Here is a 26,697-nt window from a genome sequence, read left to right on the forward strand (position 1 = left end):
GATTGTATAAGTTAGGGACCTTTGGAAGAGGACTCAATCCTGCCAGCGCTTTAATTCAGGCTAAGCACCCGGTGGGTGTTCAATAAAACATGTTGACTAGTCAATCAATCAATCATTGGTATTTATTGAGCACTTATCATGTGCAGAGCACTCCACTAAGAGCTTGGGAAAGTACAACAGAGTTGTCAGATGCATTCCTTGCTCACAACAAGTTTACAGTCTAGAGGGGGAGACAGGCATTAATATAAATAAAAAATGTATAATATATAATTTTAAGATCTGTACATAGGTGCTGTGGGGTTGAGGTGGGGTGAATATCACATGTCCAAAGGTCACATATCCAAGGGTAAAATTCCTACAAGTAAAATTTTAAATAAATAAATCCCATCTTCAACATGTCTGCAGATTACAGAAATACTCCATGATTCCCTAATAGAAAATCCATTCATGAATCTGTTCATGGGAAGCAGACTTTAGTTCTCCTTTCAGGATCATTATCCATCATTCAAATGGAAGGTTTCATGTTTTAAAAAACCCTCACTCCCAACCAACAGCCACCGACACACATACATATAGCATTCTAAACATTACTCTAATGGCCTGGAACCTTTTAAGCACACTATCTGTATCTTCTATTTTCAATCAACCTTTCAAAGTTTGTAATTTATCTGAGTTTTTAATGTGTTCACATTTTCTTTAAGATTAGACATCCTTTAATGAATTCTTGCAGTGAGTAAGCTACTAAAATACCAACATGCCATTTTTACTTTGTTAATGTTAGATTTCTGCAGACTTCCTGATTTCTGGTAGGGCTTTCCTTCCAGATTTTAAGCATAAGAGCCTTAATATTATGGAGGAGACATTAGATGTATTCTAATAATAATAATAATAATGTTGGTATTTGTTAAGTGCTTACTATGTGCCGAGCACTGTTCTAAGCGCTGGGGTAGACATAGGGGAATCAGGTTGTCCCACGTGGGGCTCACAGTCTTAATCCCCATTTTACAGATGAGGGAACTGAGGCACAGAGAAGTTAAGTGACTTGCCCACAGTCACACAGCCGACAAATGGCAGAGCTGGGATTCGAACTCATGAGCCCTGACTCCAAAGCCCATGCTCTTTCCACTGAGCCACGCTGCTTCTCCAATATGCCATTCCTGTTTTTACTACCACTTTTCCAGATGAAAATGTAAGTAGTACATGTATTTATTCCTGAATTTGCTGCAGTAACTGCCTTATCTTCCCAATAAATACAGAATTTCAATTTGAACTTTGATGACTTTTAGCTTTTTTTGAGCTGAAAAATATCCATCTTTTTCCCATTTACTAGTTTCAGAAATTCCATCGGCACTAGTCTGTAGAGCCCTTGAAAATAAGGGAAAAATTAGATATGATCCAAAGATGGACAATAAAGCATTTGACCTGTTGATTTTACATCACACTTTTCCCACCAGTTTTTATTCCCATGGAAATATTATTTTTGTATTCATATTAAAATGTCATTCAGTATATTTCTTCAGTTGTCCAAGAAGACAAGTAATCAGTTCTATGAATTTTTAAATTCTGGGTTGCAATCCTACAGCTGTTAGTCCCTTGAGGAATTTTACACAACAGAACACTGTAAAGGTCAATCTGTCAATCAACAATATTGATTAATCGCCCAAAATTTGCAGAGCATACTACAAGAACATTAGAGAGAATAAACATAAGACATATTCTCTGCTTTTGAGGAGCTCACAATCTGGTAGAGATCAGCAAAGCCTTCTTTCTTACATGTAGTAGAAATTAGGGAATTTTGGTAGTGTTAAACTCTATGTGTCAAGCACTATGACAAATACAAAATAATCAAATCAGAAACAGAGAGCAGATATTTAATCTCCATTTTTCTGATAAGCAAATTGACGCACCAAGAAAATGTGTAACTTATCCAAGGTTACACAGCAGGCCAGACTAAATTTGTTGGGTGACATAGAATGTGTCTAACAATTCTGTTATATTGTACTCTCTCAAGTGTTTAGTATGGTGCTCTGTACACAATAAGTGCTTAGTAAATATGGTTGATTGATAGATTGATTGAAAAAAACAAGGATTCAACTGGTATAGCAAGAGTATGAAAAGATGAGTGAATAGATCAGTAGAGTGTGTAAATAGTATACAACAACATAAGTAGAAAGGGTGACTGTCAAGAAGCAAGGTGACCTAGTGGATAGAACACGGGGCAGGGATAAAGGGAATATGGGTTCTAATTCTGTTTCTGCCACTTCCCTACTGAATGACCTTGGATAAATCACTTGTGGATGGGGACTGTTTCTGATTTTATTATCTTGTATTTACCACAGGGCTAAGCACATGGTGCTTAACAAATTCCAAAATTATCATTACTATTATCTTTATTATCATCATTATCATTAACATTATTATTTATCATTATGACAGTAAGCTAAGGTGGGGGAAAGTAATTAAGGAAGACTGTAACAAGACTTTTCTATATCTCATAAAGATGGACAAAATATGGGTATATCTGAACTGCCAAGCAATTGTACGGTTCTGTAAAGGGAAAGGAAAAGCAATGGAAAATTGGGCAGAAAAGCCATTTATCATCAACATACCTTGTCATATCTTTTCTATTCTTTTGTGGGTTTTTTAAAAGTATTATCACTTATAAAGAAAAACTGTCACCTTTTGTCAAATTAAAGTTAACCTACTGAAAAGGCAGCATGGCCTAGTGGAAAGAGCATGGTCCTGGGCGGCAAAGGTTGTGGATTCTAAACCTGTCTTTCCCAAAAGTGTTTGGGAGAGAACAATTTAGTCGAATCAGTAATTAAAACAATAATATTAATAGTATTGTGGTATGATAAAGCCTTCTCTCAGATTTCCAGCACTGTACAGGTACCATGAGGCTAATATGGCTTTATGAACAGAGATCCAGATATAATTATCTGATATAATTAATTCCTTGAGGATTGTACCAACAGATCCTGTTGGGAAAGAACCAATCAGAGGAGTGTGGAAATGCTTTAACTGGTTGAATCCGACTAACATAGGTAACATGGGAACTCTCATTTATTATGGTGAGTTGTAGTTTAGCAAGCCACACACCTATTGTATATCCCTGTATAGGTAGTGTAATTCTCCAGTGAATGTCATTCTACTGCATTTTGTTCAGAGAGAAAGAATCAGTCTGTGTTTGACAATTACATGGTTGAGAATCTCCTCTTAAACATCATTTAAGAAAGTTTTAAGGCCTTCTCTGATTGATAATGTGATGTTCAGAAGGGAGTAAAAACCTCATTGTTTGGAGGCTCATTTTCTCTTAGGACACAAAGGTACCAATTAGTGCCTTGAAACAGGTAGTTACTAGATGAAAGCTCAATGGTGTAAAAAAAAAGTGTACCATACCTGCAAAAATGAGCAATTTTTTTCTTTTCTTCAATAACATCAGGGCCACGCTGGGGAATTAATTTTAAAGTAGGGAATTATAAATAACATTCATCACTCTCATAAGAAGCAAGTAACTGAATAGATTGTTCTCTGTAAAATAAGGATGATTTGGAATATCCAGACTTAGTATGTGGGTTATTTTCCAAAAGTCTGAATATAGGAGTTGCATTTCTTTTATGTCTTCAAGGAGCCTCTCTTGTATCTTTCATTTTTTAAGATATATTTGTGGAGTGAACAAAACTTTAAAAAAATTCAAAGGCTGAAATTAAAAAAAAAACAACAAGGCGAGAGACTGCATGGGCAGACAGTTGTCATGTGTTATTGTTTCAGGGACATTAGACAACCCTGAAATTTATAATTTGTAAAACATAATGAAAACCAAAAGTGAGGACTGTTCTGATGTAAAAGGAATGAATTAATCACTTATCTTCAGTTACCTGATGGTCTTCAGGTTTTAGTCCATCTGACATTTCATATTTCATATTGGTTTAAGATGAAACCCTATCAATCAATATATTGATTTCTTGAGCACTTACTGCATCCAGAGCACTCTACTACATATCAGTGAATAAACTAACTGGAGAAGGGGTAGTCCCCAGTGTTAAAAGGACCTTGCACTTAAATTTGTACCCTTATTTCACATCACATTGAGCCCCATGATAACAATAATAACTGTGGAATTTATTAAGTGCTTATTCTGTGCCAAATGTTATTTTAAGCATTGGGGTGGATACAAGCAAATTGGGTTGGACACAGTCCCTATCCCATGTCGGGCTCAAAGTCTGAATCCCCATTTCAGATGAGATGACTGAGGCATAGAGAAGTGAAGTGACTTGTCCAAGGTCACATAGACAAGTGGTGGAGCCAGGATCACAACCGATGACCTTCTGACTGCTGCTTCTGAGCAGCGTGGCTCAGTAAAAAGATAATGGGTTTGGGAGTTAGAGGTCATGGGTTCGAATCCCAGCTCTGCCACTTGTCAGCTGTGTGACTGTGGGCAAGTCATTTCACTTCTCTGTGCCTCAGTTACCTCATCTGTAAAATGGGGATTAACTGTGAGCCTCAGGTGGGACAACCTGATGACCCTGTGTCTCCCCCAGCGCTTAGAACAGTGCTTGGCACATAGTAAGCGCTTAACAAATGCCAACATTACCCCAGCGCTTAGAACAGTGCTCTGCACATAATAAGCGCTTAACAAATACCAACATTATTATTATTATTATTATATACCTATCTGTAGTTTCTTTAATGTCTGTTTCCCCCTCTAGTCTGTAAACTCGTGGGCAGGAAACATGTCTACCAAATCTATTGTACTGTACTCTTCCAAGCTCTTAGTATAGTGTCCTTAACACGGTGAGTAAGTACTCAATAAATATGATTGAATGATTGATTCATTGGTTGCCCATCCTTCCACATCAAACAGAAAGCCTTATTGTTGGCTTTAAAGAACTCAATCAGCTCTCCTCCTCCTACCTTACCTCACTGGTTTCCTAGTACAACCTAGCCCACATGATTTACTTCCCTACTGCCAACCTACTCACTGAAACTTGATCTTGTATATCTTAGCACCGACCCCTTCCCCTCATCCTTTCTCTGGCCTGGAACTCTCTAGCCCTTCATATAATGATAATAGTAATAATAATAATTGACTGTGAGCCTGTTGTTGGGTAGGGATTGTGTCTATCTGTTGCCGATTTGTACTTTCCAAGTGCTCAGTACAGTGCTCTGCACACAGTAAGTGCTCAATAAATATGATTGAATGACTGAATGAATAATAATAATTATGATATTTGTTAAGCGCTTACTACGTGCCAAGCAGTGTTCTAAACGCTGGGGTAGATACAAGGTCATCAGGTAGTTCCATGTGGGGCTCACAGTCTTAATCTCCATTTTACAGATGAGGTGACTGAGAGACAGAGAAGTTAAGTGGCTTGCACTAGGTCACACAGCTGTCAAGTAGCAGGGGCGGGATTAGAACCCACATCCTCTGACTCCCAAGTCTGGGCTCTTTCCACTAAGCCATGCTGCTTCCTAAGGACCATCACTCTCCCCACTTTCAAAGCCTTATTTAGATCATATCTCCTCCAAGAGGCCTTTCCTGACTAAGCTCTCATTTCCTCTACTCCTCCCCCCTTCTGCATCACCCTTACTCTTGGATTTGACCCCTTTATTCACCCCATTCTTAACCCCACAGAACTTAGGTACAAATCTATGTTTTAATGTCTGCCTTCCCATCTAGACTGTACGCTCTTTGTGGGCAGGGAACACAATTTCCAACTCTGTTACACTGTACTCTCTCAAGTGCTTAGACAGTGCTCTGCACACAGTAATGGGTTTATAATAATAATAATAATAATGTTGGTATTTGTTAAGCGCTTACTATGTGCAGAGCACTGTTCTAAATGCTGGGGGAGATACAGGGTAATCAGGTTGTCCCACGTGAGGCTCACAGTTAATCCCCATTTTACAGATGAGGTAATTGAGGCACAGAGAAGTTAAGTGACTTGCCCACAGTCACTCAGCTGACAAGGGGTTGAAAAAAAAAAGGCAGCCAGAAGGTTAAGGAGAATTAGGTCAATGTAGAATCTGTTAGATTTATTACATTTGTCAGAGAAGCAGCATGGCCTAAATGATAGACCACGGGCCTGGGACTCAGAAGGACCTGGGTTCTAATTCCAACTGTGCCACTTGTTTGCTGTGTGACCTTTGTCAATTCATTTCACTTCTCTGTGCCTCAGTTTCCTCACCTGTAAAATAGGGATTTAGACTGTGAGCCCTATGTGGGACAGGGACTAAATCCAACCTGATTAACTTGTATCTACACCGGCACTTAGAACAGTGCCTGGCACATAGTAAGTGCTTGACGAATACTACAGTTGGGTGAGAAGCAAGTCACTGGGGACCTAGAGAGGGCACTGCCAGCAATCTCCACCCCGATCTTCCTTTATAGCTCTTTCCAGATCTGAGTAAGAATTACTTCCTAATTCTCACATTTTCTGTTGATATATCTTAGTGCCATGTTATTTTTTTAGTGAACAAAGTACTGCTGAATCATCCTGATATATTTTAGTTCATTTCCTGCTGTTGATGCTGCCTCCATTGATTGCTTTCTGTTTTTAGTTTCCTAACTCAAGAATATTGTATCACTGACTCTAAAAAACAATTTCCCATTCTCTCAGAAATGACTCACGTACCTGTTCAAGTGCCCTTGAGAATTTGGCTTCTTAAGATACTGGAGAATGAAAGTATCATGTTTTATGAAAATGAAATGGTTAGCCTCAGGAAAGCAGGTTTATGAACTACTCATTTAAAAATATGTAGCACAAAAAAAAAATGATAGCTTAAATGCTTAACTATTTAGTGGAAGAATGCTTGTGAGTAGAAAACATAAAGGAGTCTCACCCTGCCAGAGGAAGAAATGAGACTGAGAGACAAAGGGACTTGAAAAGGTCACTGGCAGGAAATCCTAAATCCAAGTTTCGGGTACTGGCTTTAGGTTTTTCTATTTTTTAACTGGTATTTGGTCATGATGGTGATGATGATGATATTTGTTAAGCCCTTACTAGGTTCCAGGCACTGAACTAGTGCTGGGCTAGATATTAGCTAATCAGACTGGACCATGTCCCATATGGATTCACAGTCTTAATCTCCATTTTACAGTTAAGGTAACTGAAGCACAAAGAAGTTAAGTGGCCTGTCCAGTCATGCAGCAGATAAGTGGCAGAGCTGGATTTAGAACCCAGGTCTTCTGATCCCAGGCCCATGCTGTATACATTAGGCCACCCTGCTTCCTAGTGCTTTAGTGCTTGGTCTGTGATCTTTTCCAGAAACAGCAATTCCAGAGTTTTCCTCCAGAATGCCTCAACCCAATTCACCCTGCAGACTATTGGCACAACTGTAAACACACCTTAAATATAAGTCATACACCACACTAAGAAAAGCTGATAATTGTGCTCTGACCCAATTATGTTACCTGAACTGGCATATTGCCAAGAAATACCTCTTCCATGCATCTAGGAACCTTGTGGTTCTGCTGGGGAACCATCAAAAATTGTCATTTTCCACACTATTGCTTCCCCCTTCCTGTACTTTATTTTAATCGTTCTCCCCAACTGGATGGTAAACTGCTTAAAGATATCAGCTAACTATTGAACTCTCCCGTGCTTATTATAGAGTAAGCAGTCAACAAATGCTGCACATAGTAAGCGTGTAATTCATAACATTGATTAATTGATTGATTGAGTAATTAATATGTGACCTTTTGTGGCCAATGCTCTTGGTTTTCAAATGCTGGAGCTGTTCTCCAAGGCAAAACAACATGGAAGATTAAAAAATGAACCTTCCCCATGTCAGTGTCATCATCTATACTTCACTCTGCTGCCCGGATTACCTTTCTGCAGAAACTCTCTGGGCATGTCACTCCCCTCCTTAAAAATCTCCAGTGGTTGCCTATCAATCTTCACATGAAGCAAAAACTCCTCACTCTTGGCTTCAAAGCTCTCCATCATCTTGCCCTCTCCTACCTCACCTCCCTTTTCTCCATCTACAGCCCACCCTGTACACTCTGCTCCTCTTCCGCTAACCACCTCACTGGGCCTCGTTCTTGCCTGTCCTGCCGTCGACCCCTGGCCCCCGTCCTACCTCTGAGCTGGAATGCCCTCCCTCCTCACATCCACCAAACTCTCTTCCCCTCTTCAAATCAGCCCTATTGAGGACTCACCTCCTCCAGGAGGCCTTCCCAGACTGAGCCCTCCCTTTCCCCCTGCCCCTCCTCCCCTTCGCATTGCCCTTACAGCACTTGTGTATATTTGTACATATTTATTGCTCTATTTTATTTTATTAATGATGTGTATATATCTATGATTCTATTTGTCTATTTTGATGGTATTGATGCCTGTCTACTTGTTTTGCTTTCTTCTGTTGTCTGTCTCCCCAATCTAGACTGTGATCCCATTGTAGGATAGGGATTTTCTTTACTTTTTGCCAAATCATACTTTCCAAGTGCTTAGTACAGTGCTCCACACACACTAAGCGTTCAATAAATACAATTGAATGAATCAGTCCATTTGGAGCTCTGCACACAGAACTGTGACAGTTTCTTAGGGAAACATACATAGGAAGTAAAACAAAATCTCCTAAACCTCAACATGTTTACAGTCTAGTTGAGGAGACAAGTGAAAATGCATTCCAGATGCATAAAGCTAGTTTGGATTTGGCATTTTATATTCACTTGAGGGAGCTCTTGAGATAGCTCCCTGTGAGCAAGTACTGTGTCTACCAACTCTGTCATATTGTTCTTTCCCAAGTTCTTAATACAATGCTCTACACACAGTAAGCACTCAGTAGATACCATTTATTGAATGACTGAGAATATATGTAAATATTAGATTTAAGGGACTCAAGAGGACAGATTCATGAATGAGTTCCCCCCTGAAATGAACACCTAGTATCATCGTTGTTGTTTGTATTATTGTGTATTATTGTATTATTGTGTATTATTGTATTATTATGAGAGGCATTGTGGCTCAGTGGAAAGAGCACGGGCTTTGGAGTCAGAGGTCATGAGTTCGAATCCCAGCTCTGCCACTTGTCAGCTGTGTGTCTGTGGGCAAGTCACTTAACTTCTCTGTGCCTCAGTTATCTCATCTGTAAAATGGGGATTAAGACTGTGAGCCCCACGTGGGACAACCTGATTCCCCTGTGTCTACCCCAGCGATTAGAACAGTGCTCTGCACATAGTAAGCGCTTAACAAATACCAACATTATTATTATTATTCTGACACTTTAATGGTATTTCTAAAATGTAGATTATGTATCAAGTGCAGTTCTAAGCACTGGGGTAGATACAAGTTTATCAGGGTGGACACAATCCCTCTTCCACATGAAGCTCATTGTCTCAATAGGCGGGAGTAGGATTTAATCCCCATTTTACAATTGAGGAAACTGAGGCACAGAGAAGTGAAGTGATTCACCCAAGTTCACACAGCAAGCAATTGACAAAGCCAGGATTAGAACCCAGGTCCACTGACTCCCAGGTCCATGCTCTTTCCACTATGGCATGCTGCTTCCCATGCTTTCATAAAATGCCTTTGTCTTCTCTTGTTTCCTTCCCCACTGCGAAGTCTGAGCATGTAGATTCCCTCCAGGAATATACTCCACTCCTTTCTCACTCCTTCCCAAGCTAAAATTCCCCTGTTTCCCACTGCCTTTGAATCTGTGGAATGAAGTGAAAAGGAAGAAAGAACCAGGAATGGTATTGGCAGGGGTCTTGTGACCATAAAGAGAGATTTGGATTTGTGCTGGAGTTTCATTTCATTTCATTTCCTCAGGGTTTCAAGTTGCCATCCTCTCTGTTCTCTGAGAGGATATTTTCTATGTGTTTCTCTATTCTCCCTATTCTGATACTAGTACTATCAGTAGTAGTAGTATTTAAGTGATTACTATATGGAAAGCACTGATCTAGTAGCTGGGGAAAATACACAATAAATCAGTGGTATTTATTGAACATTTACTGGGTGCAGTACTAAGGGCTTGGCAGAGAACAATACAATAGAGTTGGAACACAGCATCAAGTGGCTCACAATTTTCCTGTATGTGCTTTATGGTTCTCTGTGCCTTCTTCTGTCTCTGTCTGTCTGCGTGCTTTTCCCCACTGCTCTGTCCTCCGGCCAGCAGAGTGGTGGAGAGGAAGGGGATATTCCCTGGCCTGTGGGGCAGGCAGGGCCACTTTACTTGCACCTTGGATCCCAGAAACAGAGGGCTGCACAGGCGATGGAGAAGGCATCTGGCCCAGCTCCCAGCCCCCAGCTCCAGATGGTTTTGCTTCTCTCTGGAAAGGAGGAAAGGGGACCCAGTCTATATCTCTTTACAAGTGTGATCCCAGGAAGTCCAGAGCTTGCAGATCAGCCACATGGAAGAATTCAAACCCTCCCCTATCCTGCCCCTCAGACGTCTCTTTCATGACCCTCCCAGGTGCTTAGTACAGTGCTCTGCACACAATAAATGCTCAATAAATACAATTGAATGAATGAATGACCCTGAAAAAACCCTTCCCTGGCACTCTCCTCTCACTGTCCCCCCCTGCCCACACCACCACCACTAGTCCCTTCTCCCACTTTGGGCCCGCTGTTCCTGATGCGCTCTCTCCCCTCTATCCCTCCATCCAGTCTTCGTCAGAGCTCTTTTGATTCTGCAGATGCTGGAGGTGGGCAGAGAGGGCTGGTTGGGTCCCTTCCGTTAGGAGCCAGAGGAGAGCGTACAGGTGCCAGGACCGGCATTTGTCAGCCCCAGTCCCCAGTCAACAAATCAGTGGTATTTACTGAGCACTTACCATGTGTAGAGCACTGTACTAGGTGCTTGGAGAATACAACACAACATAGTTTGCAGACTCATTCCCGCCCATGATGAGTTGACAGTTCAGTGGGGGAGGCAGACATTAATATAAATAATTTATAATATGTAATTTACCAATCAAGCAGCATGGCCTAATAAATAGAGCACAGGCTTGGGAGTCAGAAAGTTAGAGAAACAGCATGGCATGGTGGATAGAGCAAGGGCTGAGAATCAAAAGGGTTCTTATCCCAGCTCTGCCACTTGTCTGTTGTGTGAACTTGGGCAAGTCGCTTTACTTCTCTGGCTCTCAGTTACCTCATCTGTAAAATGGGGATTGAGACTGTGAGTCCCACGTGGGGCAGGAAATGTGTCCAACCCAATTTGCTTGTATCCACCTCAGCACTTAGTACAGTGCTTGGCACATAGTAAGAGCTCAATAAATATGACTGAATGAATGAATGACCTGGATTTTAATCTCGGCTCTGCCATCTGTCTGCTGTGTGACCTTGAGCAAATCACTTCACTTCCCTATGCTTCAGTTCCTTTTCAAATGCTGTTGAGTTATTCTTGACCCATAGTGACTCCACAGACACACCCTCTTGAACTTCCTATCTTCTGTCATAAAGGTGTTCTAGTATGGGTATCCAAAGAGTTTTCTTGGTAGAGACCTGAAAGTGGTTTACCTTTGCCTTCTTCCGCTCAGTATAAACTTGAGTATCTGCCATCGGATCAACGTTTTGATCACTTGATCATCCACGAATGACTCTTTTCCATGCCACTGCTGCCCAGCACAGGTGAATCTACTTTGTCTGAAGCTTTGACCTAGATCTTTGTATTATAGGTAACCCTATATAGCCTAGCTCTAAGATTCATCAGCATACAAAACCTTCCTGCCACAATAAAGCGTCATTTAATAATAATAATAATAATAATAATGTTGGTTTTTGTTAAGCACTTACTATGTGCAGAGCACTGTTCCAAGCGCTGGGGTAGACACAGGGGAATCAGGTTGTCCCACATGGGGCTCGCAGTCTTAATCCCCATTTTACAGATGAGGTAACTGAGGCACAGAGAAATTAAGTGACTTGCCCACAGTCACACAGCTAACAAGTGGCAGAGCTGGGATTCAAACTCATGATCCCTGACTCCAAAGCCCCTGCTCTTTCCACTGAGCCACGCTGTAGGAGAGCCTCAGTTACCTCACCTAAAAAAGGGAGATTGCGACTGGGAACCCAATGTGGAACACAGCCTGTGTCCAACCTGACTAGCTCCTATCTACCCCATTGTTCAGCACAATGCCTAGCTCATGGTAGGCGTTTAACAAATATGGCGTAGTAGATCGAGCATGGACCTGGGGGTCAGAAGGTCATGGGTTCTAATCCCGGCTCTGCCACTTGTCTGCTGGGTGATCTTGGGCAAGTCACTTCACTTCTCTGTGCCTCATCTGTCAAATGGAACCTGAGCCCCACGTGAGACAAGGACAGGGATTGTGAGCCCCACATGGGACAGGGAACGTGTCCAACCCAATTTGCTTATATTGACCCCAGGGCTTAGTACAGCACCTGGCACATAGTAAGTGCTTAACAAATACCGTCATTATTAAATACCATAAAAAGGTACTGTGGATGTGCCTAAGAGCTGTCCATAAATCGTTGCCTGCAGGGCCAAGGTTCCCTGCTTGAGAAAGGGCTGGAGAAGAAGCACGGTGTAGTGGATCGAGCACGGGCCTGGGACTCAGAAGGACCTGGGCTCTAATGCCATTTCCACCACTTGTCTGCTGTGTGACCTTGGGCAAATAACTTTACTTCTCAGTGCCTCAGTTCCCTCATCTGTGAAATGGGGATTGAGGCTATGTGCCCCGCATGGGACAGGGACTGTGTCCAAACCCATTTACTTGTATCTACCCCAGCTCTTAGTACAGTGAATGGCACATAGTAAGGGCTAAGCAAATGCCATCCTCATTGTTATTATTATTATCATTATTATTATTATTATTAACGGTGGCCAGCTCTGCTCCCTTTCGGGATCGGGACAGAGAGGTGTCTGGCCCTGGAGTGGCCAGGGCTGCAGTGTCGTGGGTGGGGTCTTCCCCTGTGCCCTCCCATCGCCCCCGGACCCCAAATTCATTCAATCATATTTACTGAGCTCTTACTGTGTGCAGAGCACTGTACGCTTGGAGTGTGCAATTCGGCAACAGATAGAGACAATCCCTGCCCAACAACGGGCTCACAGTCTGAAAAGCAAAGCAAAACAGACAGGCATCGAATACCATCAAAATAGATAAATAGAATCATAGATATATACACATCATTAAAACAATAGAGTAACAATAGAGACCAATATACACAAGTGCTGTGGGGAGGGGAAGGGGGTAGAGCAGAAGGAGGAAGTGGGGGGGGGGAGGGTTCAGTCTGGGAAGGCCTCCTGGAGGAGGTGAGCTGTCGGGAGGGTTTTGGTTCTTGGGGAAGGCCCCCGGGGCCCTCTCCCCCATTCCCCCTCCTCCTTCCCCGGTGGTCCTCTGCGGATAACGGAAGGGCAGGCTGGGTTGCGCGGGTCCATCCACCCATCCATCCATCCATCGGATCATCCATCCATCCATGCATGCATCCATCGGTCCATGCATCGATCCGTCCCTCGTCCGGCCCACCGGGTGTCCCGTGTCGTCCTGCCCGGGTGCGGGCGTCCCCCGGTGCTCCCCCGCGGGCCGGGGCCGGTTGGTAGGTTCCTGGGTGAGCGGTGCGGAGCACTGAGCATGTGAGCAGCGCTGGGCGGGTTCGGCAGAGCCGCGGACGGGGGCGGGGGGCCAGAGTCGCCTAAGCCCACTCGCCAGCGCCGGGGCCCGGAGCCGCGCTGCCAGCCCCGCTGCTCCTCCTCGCACACCAAGCCAGCTGGGGGGCCGTCGCAGACCCGTCCAGCCCGGCCCAGCCCGGTCCAGCCCAGCACATCCCGGACCAGCCCGATCCAGCTCAGCGCACCCTGGTGCAGCCCGGTCCAGCCCAGCACATCCCGGACCAGGCGATCCAGCTCAGCGCAACCCGGTCCAGCCCAGCACATCCCGGTCCAGCCCGATCCAGCTCAGCGCACCCTGGTCCAGCCCGGTCCAGCCTGGTCCAGCCCAGCACATCCCGGACCAGCCCGATCCAGCTCAGCGCACCCTAGTCCAGCCCGGTCCAGCCCGGTCCAGCCCAGCACATCCCGGTCCAGCCCGATCCAGCTCAGCCCACCCCGGTCCAGCTCAGACCAGCCTGGTCCAACCCGGTCCACCCTGGTCCAGCTCAGTCCACCCTGGTCCTGCCCGGTCCAGCCCAGTCCAGCCTGGTCCAGCTCAGCACACCCTGGTCCAGCCCGGTCCCGCCCAGCACCACCTGGTCCTCCAGCCCGATCCAGCTCGATCCAACCCGGACCAGCCCAGCACATCCTGGTCCAACTCGGTCCAGCCCGGTCCAGCTCGGTCCAGCCCGGTCCAGCCCAGCACACCCTGGTCCTCCAGCCCCATCCAGCTCGATCCAACCCGGACCAGCCCAGGACACCCTGGTCCAACTCGGTCCAGTCCGGTCCAGCCCGGTCCAGCTCGGTCCAGCCCGGTCCAGCCCAGAGCAGCCACCAAGTAAGTTGCGGGGGTCTCCCGAAAGCTGCAGCCCAGGTTTGCGGCAGAGGGAAGGTGGCGAGCGGGATTCCGGGGTTAAGCCTCCCTCCCCACCCCTCCCCGCGTGGGTCTGGAAGCAGCGTGGCCTAGTGGCTAGAGATCCCGGGCCTGGGAGTCACAAGGACCTGGGTTCTAATCCCGCCTCTGACACTTGTCTGCTGGGTGACCTTGGGCAAGTCGCATCGCTTCTCTGGGCTTCAGTCGTCTGTAAAATGGGGATTTTCCCCACGTGGGAAAGGGACGGTGTCCAACCTGATATAATAATAATAATACTAATAATAATACTATTTATTAAGCGCTTACTATGTGCCAAGCACTGTTCTAAGCGCTGGGGTAGATACAAGGTAATCAGGGTGTCCCACGTGGGGCTCACAGTCATAATCCCCATTTTACAGATGAGGGAACTGAGGCACAGAGAAGTTGAGTGACTTGACCACAGTCACACAGCTGAGAAGTGGCGGAGCCAGACTTACAACTCCCAAGCCCGGGCTCTTTCCACTGAGCCACGCTGCTTCTCGGCTGCTTCCACGCTGATTTGCTTGTGTCTACCCCGGCGCTTACTATAGTGCCGGGCACATAGCAAGCGCTTAACAAAATACCGTTATCATTCCTCATTCATTCATTCGCATTTATTGAGTGCTCACTGTTTGCAGGGCGCTATACTAAGCGCTTAGCCTTGTACTAAGCGCTTAGCGCTATACTATTATTATTTGAGGAATGGGTGGGTCGGGGAAAGGCCCGGCTCGGTGTGGTGGGGAAGGGGCAGGTCTCGTGCCCTGGGGCTGGTCGGGGGACCCCAAATAGGATTTTTAGGTGGGCCGAGGAGTGAGGAGCGCCTGGAAATGTTGGAAGAAGAGGGAAGCACAAGAGCTGGATGCAGGAGAGTGAGAGAGAGAGAGAGGATGGCGAGGCTTGCAAAGGATTTGGGAAGACAGTGACATTTCTTTGAGGGAGGTGGGGGCCTGGAATGGTTGACCAGAGGCCGGAAAGATGAGCAAGGACTGGCCGAGGGAAGGAGGTTGCGGAAGAGAGCCAGTGGAAGCTGGACCTCTATGCAAGCGGAGGAAGCCGGGGAGTGCTTAAGCGCTTAGATCAGCGCTTGGCACACAGTGAACGCTCAATAAATCGGAGTGAAGGAAGGAAAAGAACGAGCGTTGGACAGAGGTGGTCGGGAGTGGGGAGAACAGACAACCGGTCCTGGGCTAAGGGCTTTAAGGGAGGGGAGAAGTCGCTTAAGCTTAGATGAGGGAGTGAAATGGAAAATGGGAAGGAGGAATTCAGAGCGCATTGAATGGAGATATAGATGGGAAAGGGGGGTTGAGGAGAAGGGCAGTAGGTGAAGGGATGGTTGGGTAGATCCGAAGAGTGAGGAGCAAGCTGTCTCCTCCTGTCTCCCTGCAGGTTGAAAACACCCTCCACCCTTTACCCTGTAAAACTCGTTTAACTAGCATGAAGTTGCTGGTTAGGGAAGTAGCCGTTAACAGATAGGGATTGTCTCCATTTGTTGCCGAGTTGTATTTTCCAAGCTCTTAGGACAGTGCTCTGCACACAGTAAGTGCTCGATAAATACGATCGAATGAATTAATGCACTTGGATCTGTGACCTTTGGACATTGGATATCCGCTCCAACCCCACAACATTTATGTGCATATCTCTAAATTCTGTTATCAATTATTTACCAATTCATATCAATGTCTGTCTCCTCCGCTAGTCTGTAAATATGTTTTGGACAGGGGACGTGTCTGCTAATACTGTAATACTGGACTCTCCCAAGGGCTTAGTACAGCGTTCTGCACAGAGTAAGCGCTAGATTAACAACACTGACCAGAGGGATGCGGTATAGAGAGGGTGTGGTGTGGCTCGAGGCAAATTGCGGTTTTTCGAGGCAAATTGCTGTTTTTCCCTGCTCCCGAGGTGACAGGGCTATGCACCATGTAACTCTCAAACTGGGGGAGGAGGAGGAGGAGGATTTGTTTGCCGTCGTTAAACTCCATCGTAACTAATGCTGTGAGGGCTGGGAGGGCTCAAGAAAGAAGTATGTTTTTCCACCTATTTTGCCCCCTGGGGTGAGCATCCGTTTGCTCTCTTCTCCTTTATCGTGTCTGCTTTCTTCTGCCCTGGGAAAGGGCACATCTGCGAGGGAGGAATCTGGGGGTCCTCCCTGGCGGCGAGGGTACCTTGCTTGTAGTTCGATTTGTCTCTGTGTTCAGAAAGATCCGATTTGCCCCTCCTTCTTTCGACCAGACAGTGGAGAAGCTGTTAGGTAGAAGAAAGAAGCTATGCCTGTCATACAGAATTTCCTCCCATTTTGGAGAGGGTGATCCCTGGACTGCGAGGGAGATGGATTTTTATGAAAAATGTATACTGTCCTCCCCTGCAATTCCTACCTTCTCTTCTCTGTACTTGTTCCTCACCTGTAATTTCAGGACATGGGCCTGGAGAGAGAGCGTTGATACATTGCCTCCAGAAAGTGTTCTCTCCGGGACCTCCAGTGGAACTCTGAAAGTATGTGGAAGTGGTCCTCTGGAAGTGTGGAAGTGGTCATGGTGGACCCATATCCAAATCGAGATTCGTGAGAGACTTGAGCTGTTAGCCAAATTTATGTAGGCCCAAATTTTTAGAAGGGATGTCAATTGTATTTATTGAGTGCTTACTGTATGCAGAGCACTGCAGTATGTGCTTGGGAGAATAAAATATAACAATACAACAGACATATTCTCTGCCTGTCATTTATGATGTGCCCAAATTAAAGGCGAACAGGTAAATGTGAAAATATAACTGTGGTCATTGCTTCAATCAGTTTAGACTGGTCTACCTGGAAAATACTTAGCAAATGAATGCTTAGCAAATATTATTATTATTGTTATATTATTTTCCCTTAACTAATTTTTCAGTTTCTCCCAGTGCCTCATGTCTTGAGGGGAGTCCTTCTTAGATTCCTACTTAGACTGTGAGCCTCAAGTAGAGCAGGGACTGTGTTTGGCCTGATTATTTTAGATCTGTCCCAGGGTGTAGTATGATGCCTGGTGCCCAGCAAATGCTTAGAAAATGATATTATTATTATATTATTTTTCCCTCAGCCCAGATAGTAGCAGCTGTTGCCTCCTTGGTTTACCAATAGCTCCTTCTCAGTATTTAGCTTCACTGCCCCACTTGTCGGCCGTAATTGTGGCAAGTTGTTGACTTATAGTAAAGGTATGAAAAAAAGGACTGCAAAACATTTAGGAAAGATAAAGTGCATTGCAAATGTAATAGTGACCATTTAAGTGAAGGAATTTGAAGGAGAGCTTGAACTGAGAAAAAACTTATACAATTCAAAGGATTCTTTAATTTTATGGTAAGGATCTCACAATGAAAGCTAAATATTTCTAAAAGTTATCAGAATAATTTAAGAATGAAGTGTGGTTTTTTTTGAGTTTCATTTCAATTTTAATTTGACATGAATTTCATATCCTAGAAGCAAACCTTCATAGCCCGTGGCATAAAAATAAATTCACTAGAGAGCAGAAATGACAGATTAAATTTGGAAATGCATTAAGATCACTGTTCTGTTTCCATCTACAACATTATCTATTTCCAAAGAACTCAATACACTTTATAGGCAACAGCCCAGGAATTCTTATAATGGTACTCTTGTAAAATAGGCAGGGATTGATCTCCTGCTTTAACTGCTGGGAAGGCTGTGGCCAAGAATGACATGGTTAAAAGTAGTTTAAATTTGGATAGGGAAATTAGCTTGTAGATTTCTAAATCCCAGTTGAGGGAGTACCACTCTCACAGTGGTTCTTCTCTTTGGACTGGAAGCTCGTTGAGGGAAGGGAACATAGCTACCAACTCCATTGTACTCTCCCATGTGCTTAGTATAGTGCTCTGCATACAGTAAGTGCTCAGTAAATTCAATTGATTGATTGATTGATTTGCTCTGGCTTTGTTGAGGGCACTCTGCAGGGAGTCTGAGAAATGGAAGAGGTTATGTACAGTAGCTTCTGTCTAAACTTGCTCTGGCTACTAAGCAGGCCAGATTGACCCCTGAAAGTCATGCTGAAGCTTCTCTTTAGAGAGCGATAACAACTCTTGTCCAGGCAACAGTGGTGAGAAGGAAAATCCACAGGGGTGGACCCCAAGCACCAGATTCATCCCAGTGGATTTGGGTTACCCAGATCCAGGAATCCTCAAGGATGAAAGAGCTAGGTGGCCCATATAGTGAAAATTTGGGCATGTGGAGAATTTCATCTATTTCATTCTCTCTCTCACTCATTTTTTAACTGCAAATTCCTAGGGATCCTTTCCTACAACCTGGTATGGGCTTGCACAGCAGACCTTTGGACATTAATATTATCGTCTGTCTCCCCCTCTAGACAGTAAGCTTGTACTGGGCAGGGAATATGTCTGGTTATTGCTATAACATACTCTCCCAAGTGGTTAGTAGAGTGCTATGCACCCAGTAAGCACTCAATAAATATGATTGACTGACAATTATTTAACTTTCCTGTGCCTCATTTCCCTCATCTATAAAATGGAATTAATCCAACTACCTCCTACTTAAACAGTGAGACCCATGTGGGACAGGGCCTGTGACCAACCTAATTTGTATGTACCCCAGTGCTTAGAACAATGCTTGGCACATGGGAAATTCTTAGAGGTGGAAGATGAGAAGTAATGTGGCACAGACTTGCGAGTCAGAAAGTTCTAGGTTCTAAATTCCTGCTTTTTGCCATCTACCTGCACTGTAACCTTGGGCAAGTCACTTGACTCTTCTCTGCCTTAGTTACCACATCTGTAAAATGGGGATGAAGACTGTGGGACATGGCCTGTGTCCAACCTGATTAGAGAAGCAGCATGGTGTAGTGGATAGAGCATGGGTCTGGGAGTCAGGTCGTGGGTTCTAATTCTGACTTCTCCACATATCTGCTGTGTGACCTTGGGCAAGTCGCTTCACTCTCCGTTCCTCAGTTACCTCATCTATAAAATGAGAATTGAGACCCACATGGAACAGGGACTGTATCCAACCCAATTTTCTTGTATCCACCCCACGATTTAGTACAGTGCTTGACACATAGTAAGTGTTAAACAAATACTATCATTATTATCATATACTCCAGCGGTCAGTACAGTGCCTGGAACATAGTAAGCGCTTAAGAAATGCCATTAAAAAAAGTCAGAATAATACATCTGATGGCTTCTCCCTTCTTACTTTCATCACTTCTTCCCTTGGCATGTTGAAGCCCCATTTTTCTTTTCTGGGCAACTGAATCTACTCTGCAAGCCAGTAAACCTGCTAAATGTTGTCAACTTCCTTAAGTAAAAGGCTGGAGTTGAAGTTTTTCAGTGGTCTTCTGCTACTGTTAGAATTCAGAAGGCAGCATCAGCAATGTTCAGCTTGAACAGCTGCAGTGGCATATAACCAAGAGAAAGGAGGCTTTGATCTTGGAGCTCAATTAAAAACGGCAACTACATAGGAGAAACCTACAGGTCTTGGTGAGACTAAAATAACACCTGCCTTACTACAGCTGATCTGCAAATGCACGTTATAGCAAGACTGGTAAACAAGACATCAGTGCGCTTGAATTTGTGATCTTAGGACTTGGATTTGTGATCTTTGGGCATTTGGTATTTGCCCTCCCTCCCTCAGTGCACCAACTCTTATATATACATCTACAAATGACATATTATAAATGATTTATATTACTGTCTCTCTCCCCCCTAGACTGTAACTTTACTGTGGGTAAGGAATGTGTCTACCAGTTCTGTTAACGTACTCTCCCAAGTGCTTAGAAAACTGCTTTGCACACAGTAACTGCTCAATAAATACCATTGATTGGTAATCTGGGACCAGGCCATAGAGGATTAGAATTTTGATGAGCACAATAGTTCTTCTTGGTTTTATCCTAGGATTCAGGCACAAGATGTAACTTGTGAGTTGAGCCAATTATTGCCTACAGTTCATTCAATCGTACTGATTGAGCGCTTACTGTGTGTAGAACATGTACACTGCAGATCTCTGGGGAGAGTACAATATAACAATAAACAGACACATCCCCTGCCCACAATTAGTTTGCAGTCTAGAGGACTGTCTACAATTAAGTTGAAGGTCATTATTAACACTTGGTAAACCGCTTATGCAAAGACCAACAATAGGACTAGATTCATTAAGGATAAAATCCATTGGTGCAGGTCTTGAAAGCTGGTAGCAGAAAACTACTTCTCACTGTATAGGAGCTGATAATCTGGCAGCAAAATGGGGATTTTTTTCAGTGCCCTGAGTATAGTCAATTGTATTCATTGAGCTCATGCTTGGTGAAGAGCACGGTACTAAGCTCTTGGGAGAATACAGTATACCAGAGTTAATAGTCACTTTCCCTGCCCACAACCTAAAAGTCTACGGGGGAGTATAAACCAATGAGGAAAAGGCCCTTGAGTCCATTCTTCTTCCCTAACCCTGCAACTCTTTCCCACAGTCCCTAGCCCAGGCTGTGATCAGGTTGGTTAAGGGGAAGCAGAATCTGTCTTGCTATTTCTCTTCTGACTTACTTGTTTTAAAATGGTCTTGAAAGGACACAGAGAAGAAGGTGACTTGGTTTTGCATGGGTGAAGAAAGCAGTTGAAAAGACACTGTTTTGTACTGGGTTCCACCCTGTATATTAGAAATCCAGTAAATTTTCAGAAGTAGATATAGAAATGCTCTGCTGAAGCACCAGGGCAACAGTACACAGGCATTCCTTGCATCATGTACCAGGGTGTCTTCCTTGCTGACAGCTGAGCTGCGTGGAGTTTGCACTCTCACTTTGCATCACAACTTCAATTGAAAACACAAATCTTGGTCTCAGACTCAATTTGTTTTCCATATAACCACATACCAACTGAGAGTCTCCAGTTTGCTTTTGCTTTAGGCCCTGAGCTGTAATTTTACAAACAAGAGATAGAACTCTTTTGAATGTTATTGCTCTTGATTTTTCTGTTTTCATGGTATTTGTTAAACACTTATAATGTGCCAGGCACTGTACTAAGCACTGGAGTAGATACAAGCTAATCAGGTCAGTCACAGCTCGTGTCCCTCATGGGGCTCACAATCTTAATCCCTATTTTACAGACAAAGTAATTAAGGCACAGAGAAGTTAAGTGACTTGCCAAAGGTCACACAGCAGACATGTAGGGGAGCTGGGATTTAGAACCCAGGTCCTTATGACTCCCAGGCCCATCCTCTATCCACTAGGTCACACTGCCTCTCTTTTCTATGTTTGTATTGTATCTACTCAAGCACAAAGCACAGGGCTTGACACATAGTAAGCACTTAAAAATACCATTATTGTTATTCGCTCCTTTCATTTTGTGTCATCAACTTTATCATCATCAAGGGAAGTGTAATTCAGATTTTAAATTAATTGTGCTCATCATATATAAAAATATCACTTCTCTAAAGATGTACTTCTAAATGTTAGACTCGCAATGGCAAGCAACTCTTTTAACTTCATTTATGCCTAAAGTCCAGATTTGGGAGAACTAGCAAGTTGGGTTTCAAAGAATAATAAATGAAGAAAAATTTTATTTTTGTTTTTGAGGGAAAAAAATTAAATAGGAGGGTTTTTTCCCCCCTTTTGCATGTAGGTAACAAAACACAGGGCGTGCCAGACTCAGTAACCCCCTAAATCCTCTGTGTAAGATACTCACCATTAATATCGCTTGTGCTCAGTGATACCATTGTAGCTATAACAAGAATGCTCTTTTCACTGGAATATTACATTTTTCTAGACCACAGATTTCACTGTTCTATTTTTCCCAAAATAGATGTCATTTTCAATAAAATAACTATCCACAATTTATTCATAAAAAACCCTTATTTACAGAGTTATAATAGCACTCAGCCGCACAGAGATGGTTAAGGAGGTACACAATCCTGTCCCAAATATTCCTTCATAGTATTTCTGACAACCTATGTGTAAATGTGTTTGGCATCAAAAAGAGTAACCAAAGTTGGTTTTGCAGCAAAGATTTTCTGGTTTTCCATAGAAGAGGATAGTTCAGGCTTTAGTTCACAAATGTTTCATTTTGGAAAGTTCTAAAATTTTATTTTCTGTGCCAAACACAAGTATTTCCTTTTAGTATTTTCATGATCAGGATCAGTGTATCCATACAAACCTGAATTCTAGAAGTCCTTTACACATCAAAACATAAGCACATATGCATAATTATTGGGGTTACAAAAAATGAAAACTAAGTTGAAAATCAGTTGTTTCCCTGGATTATAGATATTTCAGGTTAGGTACTGTTATTTTTAAAAATATGAGAGTTTTCCTGGGAAAATAGTATTTGCATGAAAATATGCATGTAAAGTTTATGTCTTGCTTTTAGCCCAGTAAAATTGAGTAAGCCCAGGTGATGGAAGAACTTGCATTTTCCAGTAGTACCAGGAAGAATAAATTTCATGTGGTTGTATTTCACAAGAGTTATGGTGCCAATTGAAAAAGCAAATATAAAAGTAAATCCTAAACTAAAAACTGCCTTTTTTTTTCCTCCAGAAAATAATTGACTATGAGATGAAATGACACCCCTTGCTTTACAGTAGAGTCAGTGGTAGCTTCCAAAGAAATCCTGAACTATCCTCTTCTACAGAACCAGAAAATCTCTGCTGCAAAAACAACTTTGGTTACCTCTTACTGATGCTAAACATAGTAATAATAATAATAATAATGTTGGTATTTGTTAAGCGCTTACTATGTGCAGAGCACTGTTCTAAGCGCTGGGGTAGACACAGGGGAATCAGGTTGTCCCATGTGGGGCTCACAGTCTTAATCCCCATTTTACAGATGAGGTAACTGAGGCACAGAGAAGTTAAATGACTTGCCCACAGTCACACAGCTGACAAGTGGCAGAGCTGGGATTTGAACTCATGACCTCTGACTCCAAAGCCCGTGCTCTTTCCACTGAGCCACGCTCCTTCTCTAAACAAATGTTGTTACAAATATTATGAAGGAATATTTGGGGCAGGGTTGTATAACTCCATAACCATCTCTGTGCAGATGAGTGTTCTTATAGATCTGTAAATTAGGGGTTTTATGAATAGACTGTCGATAATTATTTTGTTAATCCATTTATTTTGGGAAGAATAGAACAGTAAAACTGTGGTCTATAAGAATGTAATATTTTTGTTTGATTATTTTCAAATATAGGTGATCTCCTAAGCAGGTTTCTTGCTTAGAAAATTATTGGTTGCCAAATCCAATGGACTGTACCCCATCCTAATCCTCCTCAACCTCCTGGCTACCTTCAACAAGTTTGACCACACCCTTCTCCTGGAAATATAACCCAACCTTGCCTTCATTGACACTGTCTTCTTCTGGTTCTTCTTTTTCTCTGGATGCTAATTCTTATTTTCTTTCACAGGCTCCTTTTCTGCTTCCCATCTCCTAGCTGTGGGTGTCCCTCAAGACAGCCACCTTTCTGACCTCCCAACCTCCTGTCTCTTCCCACTTCAATCCATACTTCACTCTGCTGCCCGGATTATCTGTCTACAGAAACATTCTGGGCATGACATCACCCTCCTCAAAAATCTCCAGTGGTGGACTATCAATCTCCGTATCAAGCAAAAACTCCTCACTATTGGCTTCGAAGCTCTCTATCGCCTTTCCCCTTGTACCTCACCTCCCTTCTCTACTTTTATATCCCAGCCCACACTCTCCACTCCTCAGGTGCTATTCTTCTCACTGTGCCTCGTTCTCACCTGTCCTGCCATCGTCTTCTCCTCGTCCATGACCTGCCTTTGGACTGGAAAGCCCTCCCACCCCAAATATGCCAAACAATCACACTTCCCCCCTTAAAAGCATACTGAAGGCTCACCTTCTCCAAGAGGTCTTCCCAAACTAAGCCACCCTTTCCTTAGCTCCCCCTCCTTTCTGTGTCACCTCAACCCACTCCCTTTACTCTGCCCGCCCCTGCACAGCACTTCTATATGTCCATGTCTATAATTTTATTTATTTGTATTGATGCCCATTTACTTGTTTTGATGTCTGTCTCTCCCCTTCTAGACTATAAACCTGCTTTGGGCAGAGATTCTCTCTCTTTATTGCTGAATTGTACTTTCCAAGATCATAGGACATTGCTCTGCACACAGTAAGCACTCAATAAATATGATTGAATGAATGAATGAATTCCTTTCTATTCTTCATCTACACCCACTCCTTTCAAGATCTCATTTTCTCCCATGGTTTCAACTACCATATCTATATGGATGATTCCCAAATCTCCTTCGCCAGCTGTGATTTTCCTCTTTCTCTGCAGGCTCATATTTCCTCCTGCCTTCATAACATCTCTACTTGGATGTTTTGATGGTGCCTCAAATTTAACTTGGCCAAAACATAACTCTTCATCTTCCCACCCAAACCGCCTTTTCCCTGACTTATCCATCACTGTAGATAGCACTCCTATCCTCCTCTTCAAACCCATAACCGAAGCGTTATTCTCATTCATTCATTCAATAGTATTTATTGAGCGCTTACTATATGCAGAGCACTGTATTAAGTGCTTGGAATGTACAATTTGGCAACAGATAGAGACAATCCCTGCCCATTAATGGGCTCACATTCTAAACAGGGAAGACAGACAGCAAAGCAAAGCAAAACAGAACAAAACAAAACAACACCATCAAGATAAATAGAATCAAGAAGATATACACCTCATTAACAAAATAAATAGGGTAATAAATAATATATACAAATAAGCACAGTGCTGAGGAGGGAAAGGGGGAAGAGCAGAGGGCAGGAGAGGGGTGGAAGGAGAGTGGAGAAGGAGCAGCGGGAAAGGGAGGCTTAGTCTGGGAAAGCCTCCTGGAGGAGGTGAGCTCTCAGTAGGGCTTTGAAAAGGGGAAGAGAGCTAGTTTGGTGGATGTGAGGAGGGAGGGCATTCTAGGACAGCAGTAAGACGTGGGCCAGGGGTCAACGGCGGGACAGGCGCGAATGAGGCCCAGAGAGGAAGTGAGCGGCGGCAGAAGAACGGAGTGTGTGGGATGGGCAGTAGAAAGAGAGAAGGGAGTTGAGGTAGGAGGGGGCAAGGTGATGGAGAGCTTTGTAGCCAAGAATGAGGAGTTTTTGTTTCGTGTGAAGGTTGATAGGCAAATACTGGAGGTTTTTGAGGAGGGGAGTGACATGCCCAGAGTGTTTCTGTAGGAAAATGATCCAGGCAGCGGAATGAAGAATAGACTGGAGTGGGGAGAGACAGGAGGAAGGGAGACCCAAAAGGAGGCTGACACAATAATCCAGTCGGGATATTATGAGAGCTTGTACCAGCACGATAGCCATTTGGATGGACAGGAAAGGGCGGATCTTGGTGGTAGGTGTTGGTGACGGTTTGGATGTTTGGGGTGAATGAGAGAGCAGAGTCAAGCATGACCAAGGTTGCAGGCCTATGAGACGGGAAGGATGGTAGTGCCGTCCACAGTGACAGGGAAGTAAGGGAGAGGACAGGGTTTGGGAGGGAAGATAAGGAGCTCAGTTTTAGACATGTTGAGTTTTAGGTAGCGGGCAGACATCCAGGTGGAGATGTCCTGGAAGCAGGGGGAGATACGAGCCTGGAGGGAAGGGGAGAGAAGAGGAGAGAAGATGTAGATTTGGGGGTCGTCTGTGTACAGATGATAGTCGAAGCCGTGGGAGTGAATGTGTTCACCGAGGGAGTGAGTATAGATGGAGAACAGAAGAGGGCCAATAACTGACCCTTGAGGAACCCCTATAGTTAGTGGATGGGAGGGGGTGGAGGAGCCCACAAAGGAGCCCGAGAATGAATGGCCAGAAAGATAAGAAGAGAACCAGGAGAGGATGGAGTCCTTGAGATAAGGTGAGGAGGAGAAGGGGATGGTCTACAGTGTCACAGGCACCTGAGAGGTCGAGGAGGATTAGGATGGAGTAGGAGCCATTGGATTTGGAAGAAGGAGGTCATGGATGACCTTTGAGAGGGCAGTTACTGTGGAGTGGAAAGGGACAGAAGCCAGATTGGAGGAGTTCCAGGAGAGAGTTGGAGTTGAAGAATTCAAGGCAGTGAGTGTAGATGACTCATTCTAGCAGTTTGGATAGGAAGGGTAGGAGGGAGATAGGGCGATAACTGGAAGGTTAAGTGGGGTCAAGAGAGGGTATTTTTAGGATGGGTGAGACATGGGTATGTTTGAAGGCAGAGGGGAAGAAGCCGTTGGAGAGTGAGTGGTTAAGAATAGAAGTTAAGGAGTGGAGGAGGGAAGGGGCAATAATTTTTATAAGGTGAGCGGGAATAGGGTCCAAAGCACAGGTGGAGGGGGT

The 26,697-nt window shown here is 43.9% G+C and overlaps 1 protein-coding gene across 1 annotated transcript in view; it reads left to right on the forward strand.

The window, feature by feature from the left end:
• The first annotated feature begins 13,390 nt into the window (after nt 1-13,390).
• The window catches only part of LOC103168779 (vegetative cell wall protein gp1-like), a 68,014-nt gene continuing 54,707 nt past the window's right edge, over nt 13,391-26,697 (forward strand). The window contains exons 1-2 of the mRNA XM_029063572.1: nt 13,391-13,490; nt 13,536-14,380. Of these exons, the coding sequence (XP_028919405.1) occupies nt 13,391-13,490; nt 13,536-14,380 (945 nt within the window). The remainder of the gene's footprint in view (nt 13,491-13,535; nt 14,381-26,697) is intronic.

The sequence above is a fragment of the Ornithorhynchus anatinus genome, chromosome 4 (assembly GCF_004115215.2).
Source record: "Ornithorhynchus anatinus isolate Pmale09 chromosome 4, mOrnAna1.pri.v4, whole genome shotgun sequence".
Taxonomy (NCBI): domain Eukaryota; kingdom Metazoa; phylum Chordata; class Mammalia; order Monotremata; family Ornithorhynchidae; genus Ornithorhynchus; species Ornithorhynchus anatinus.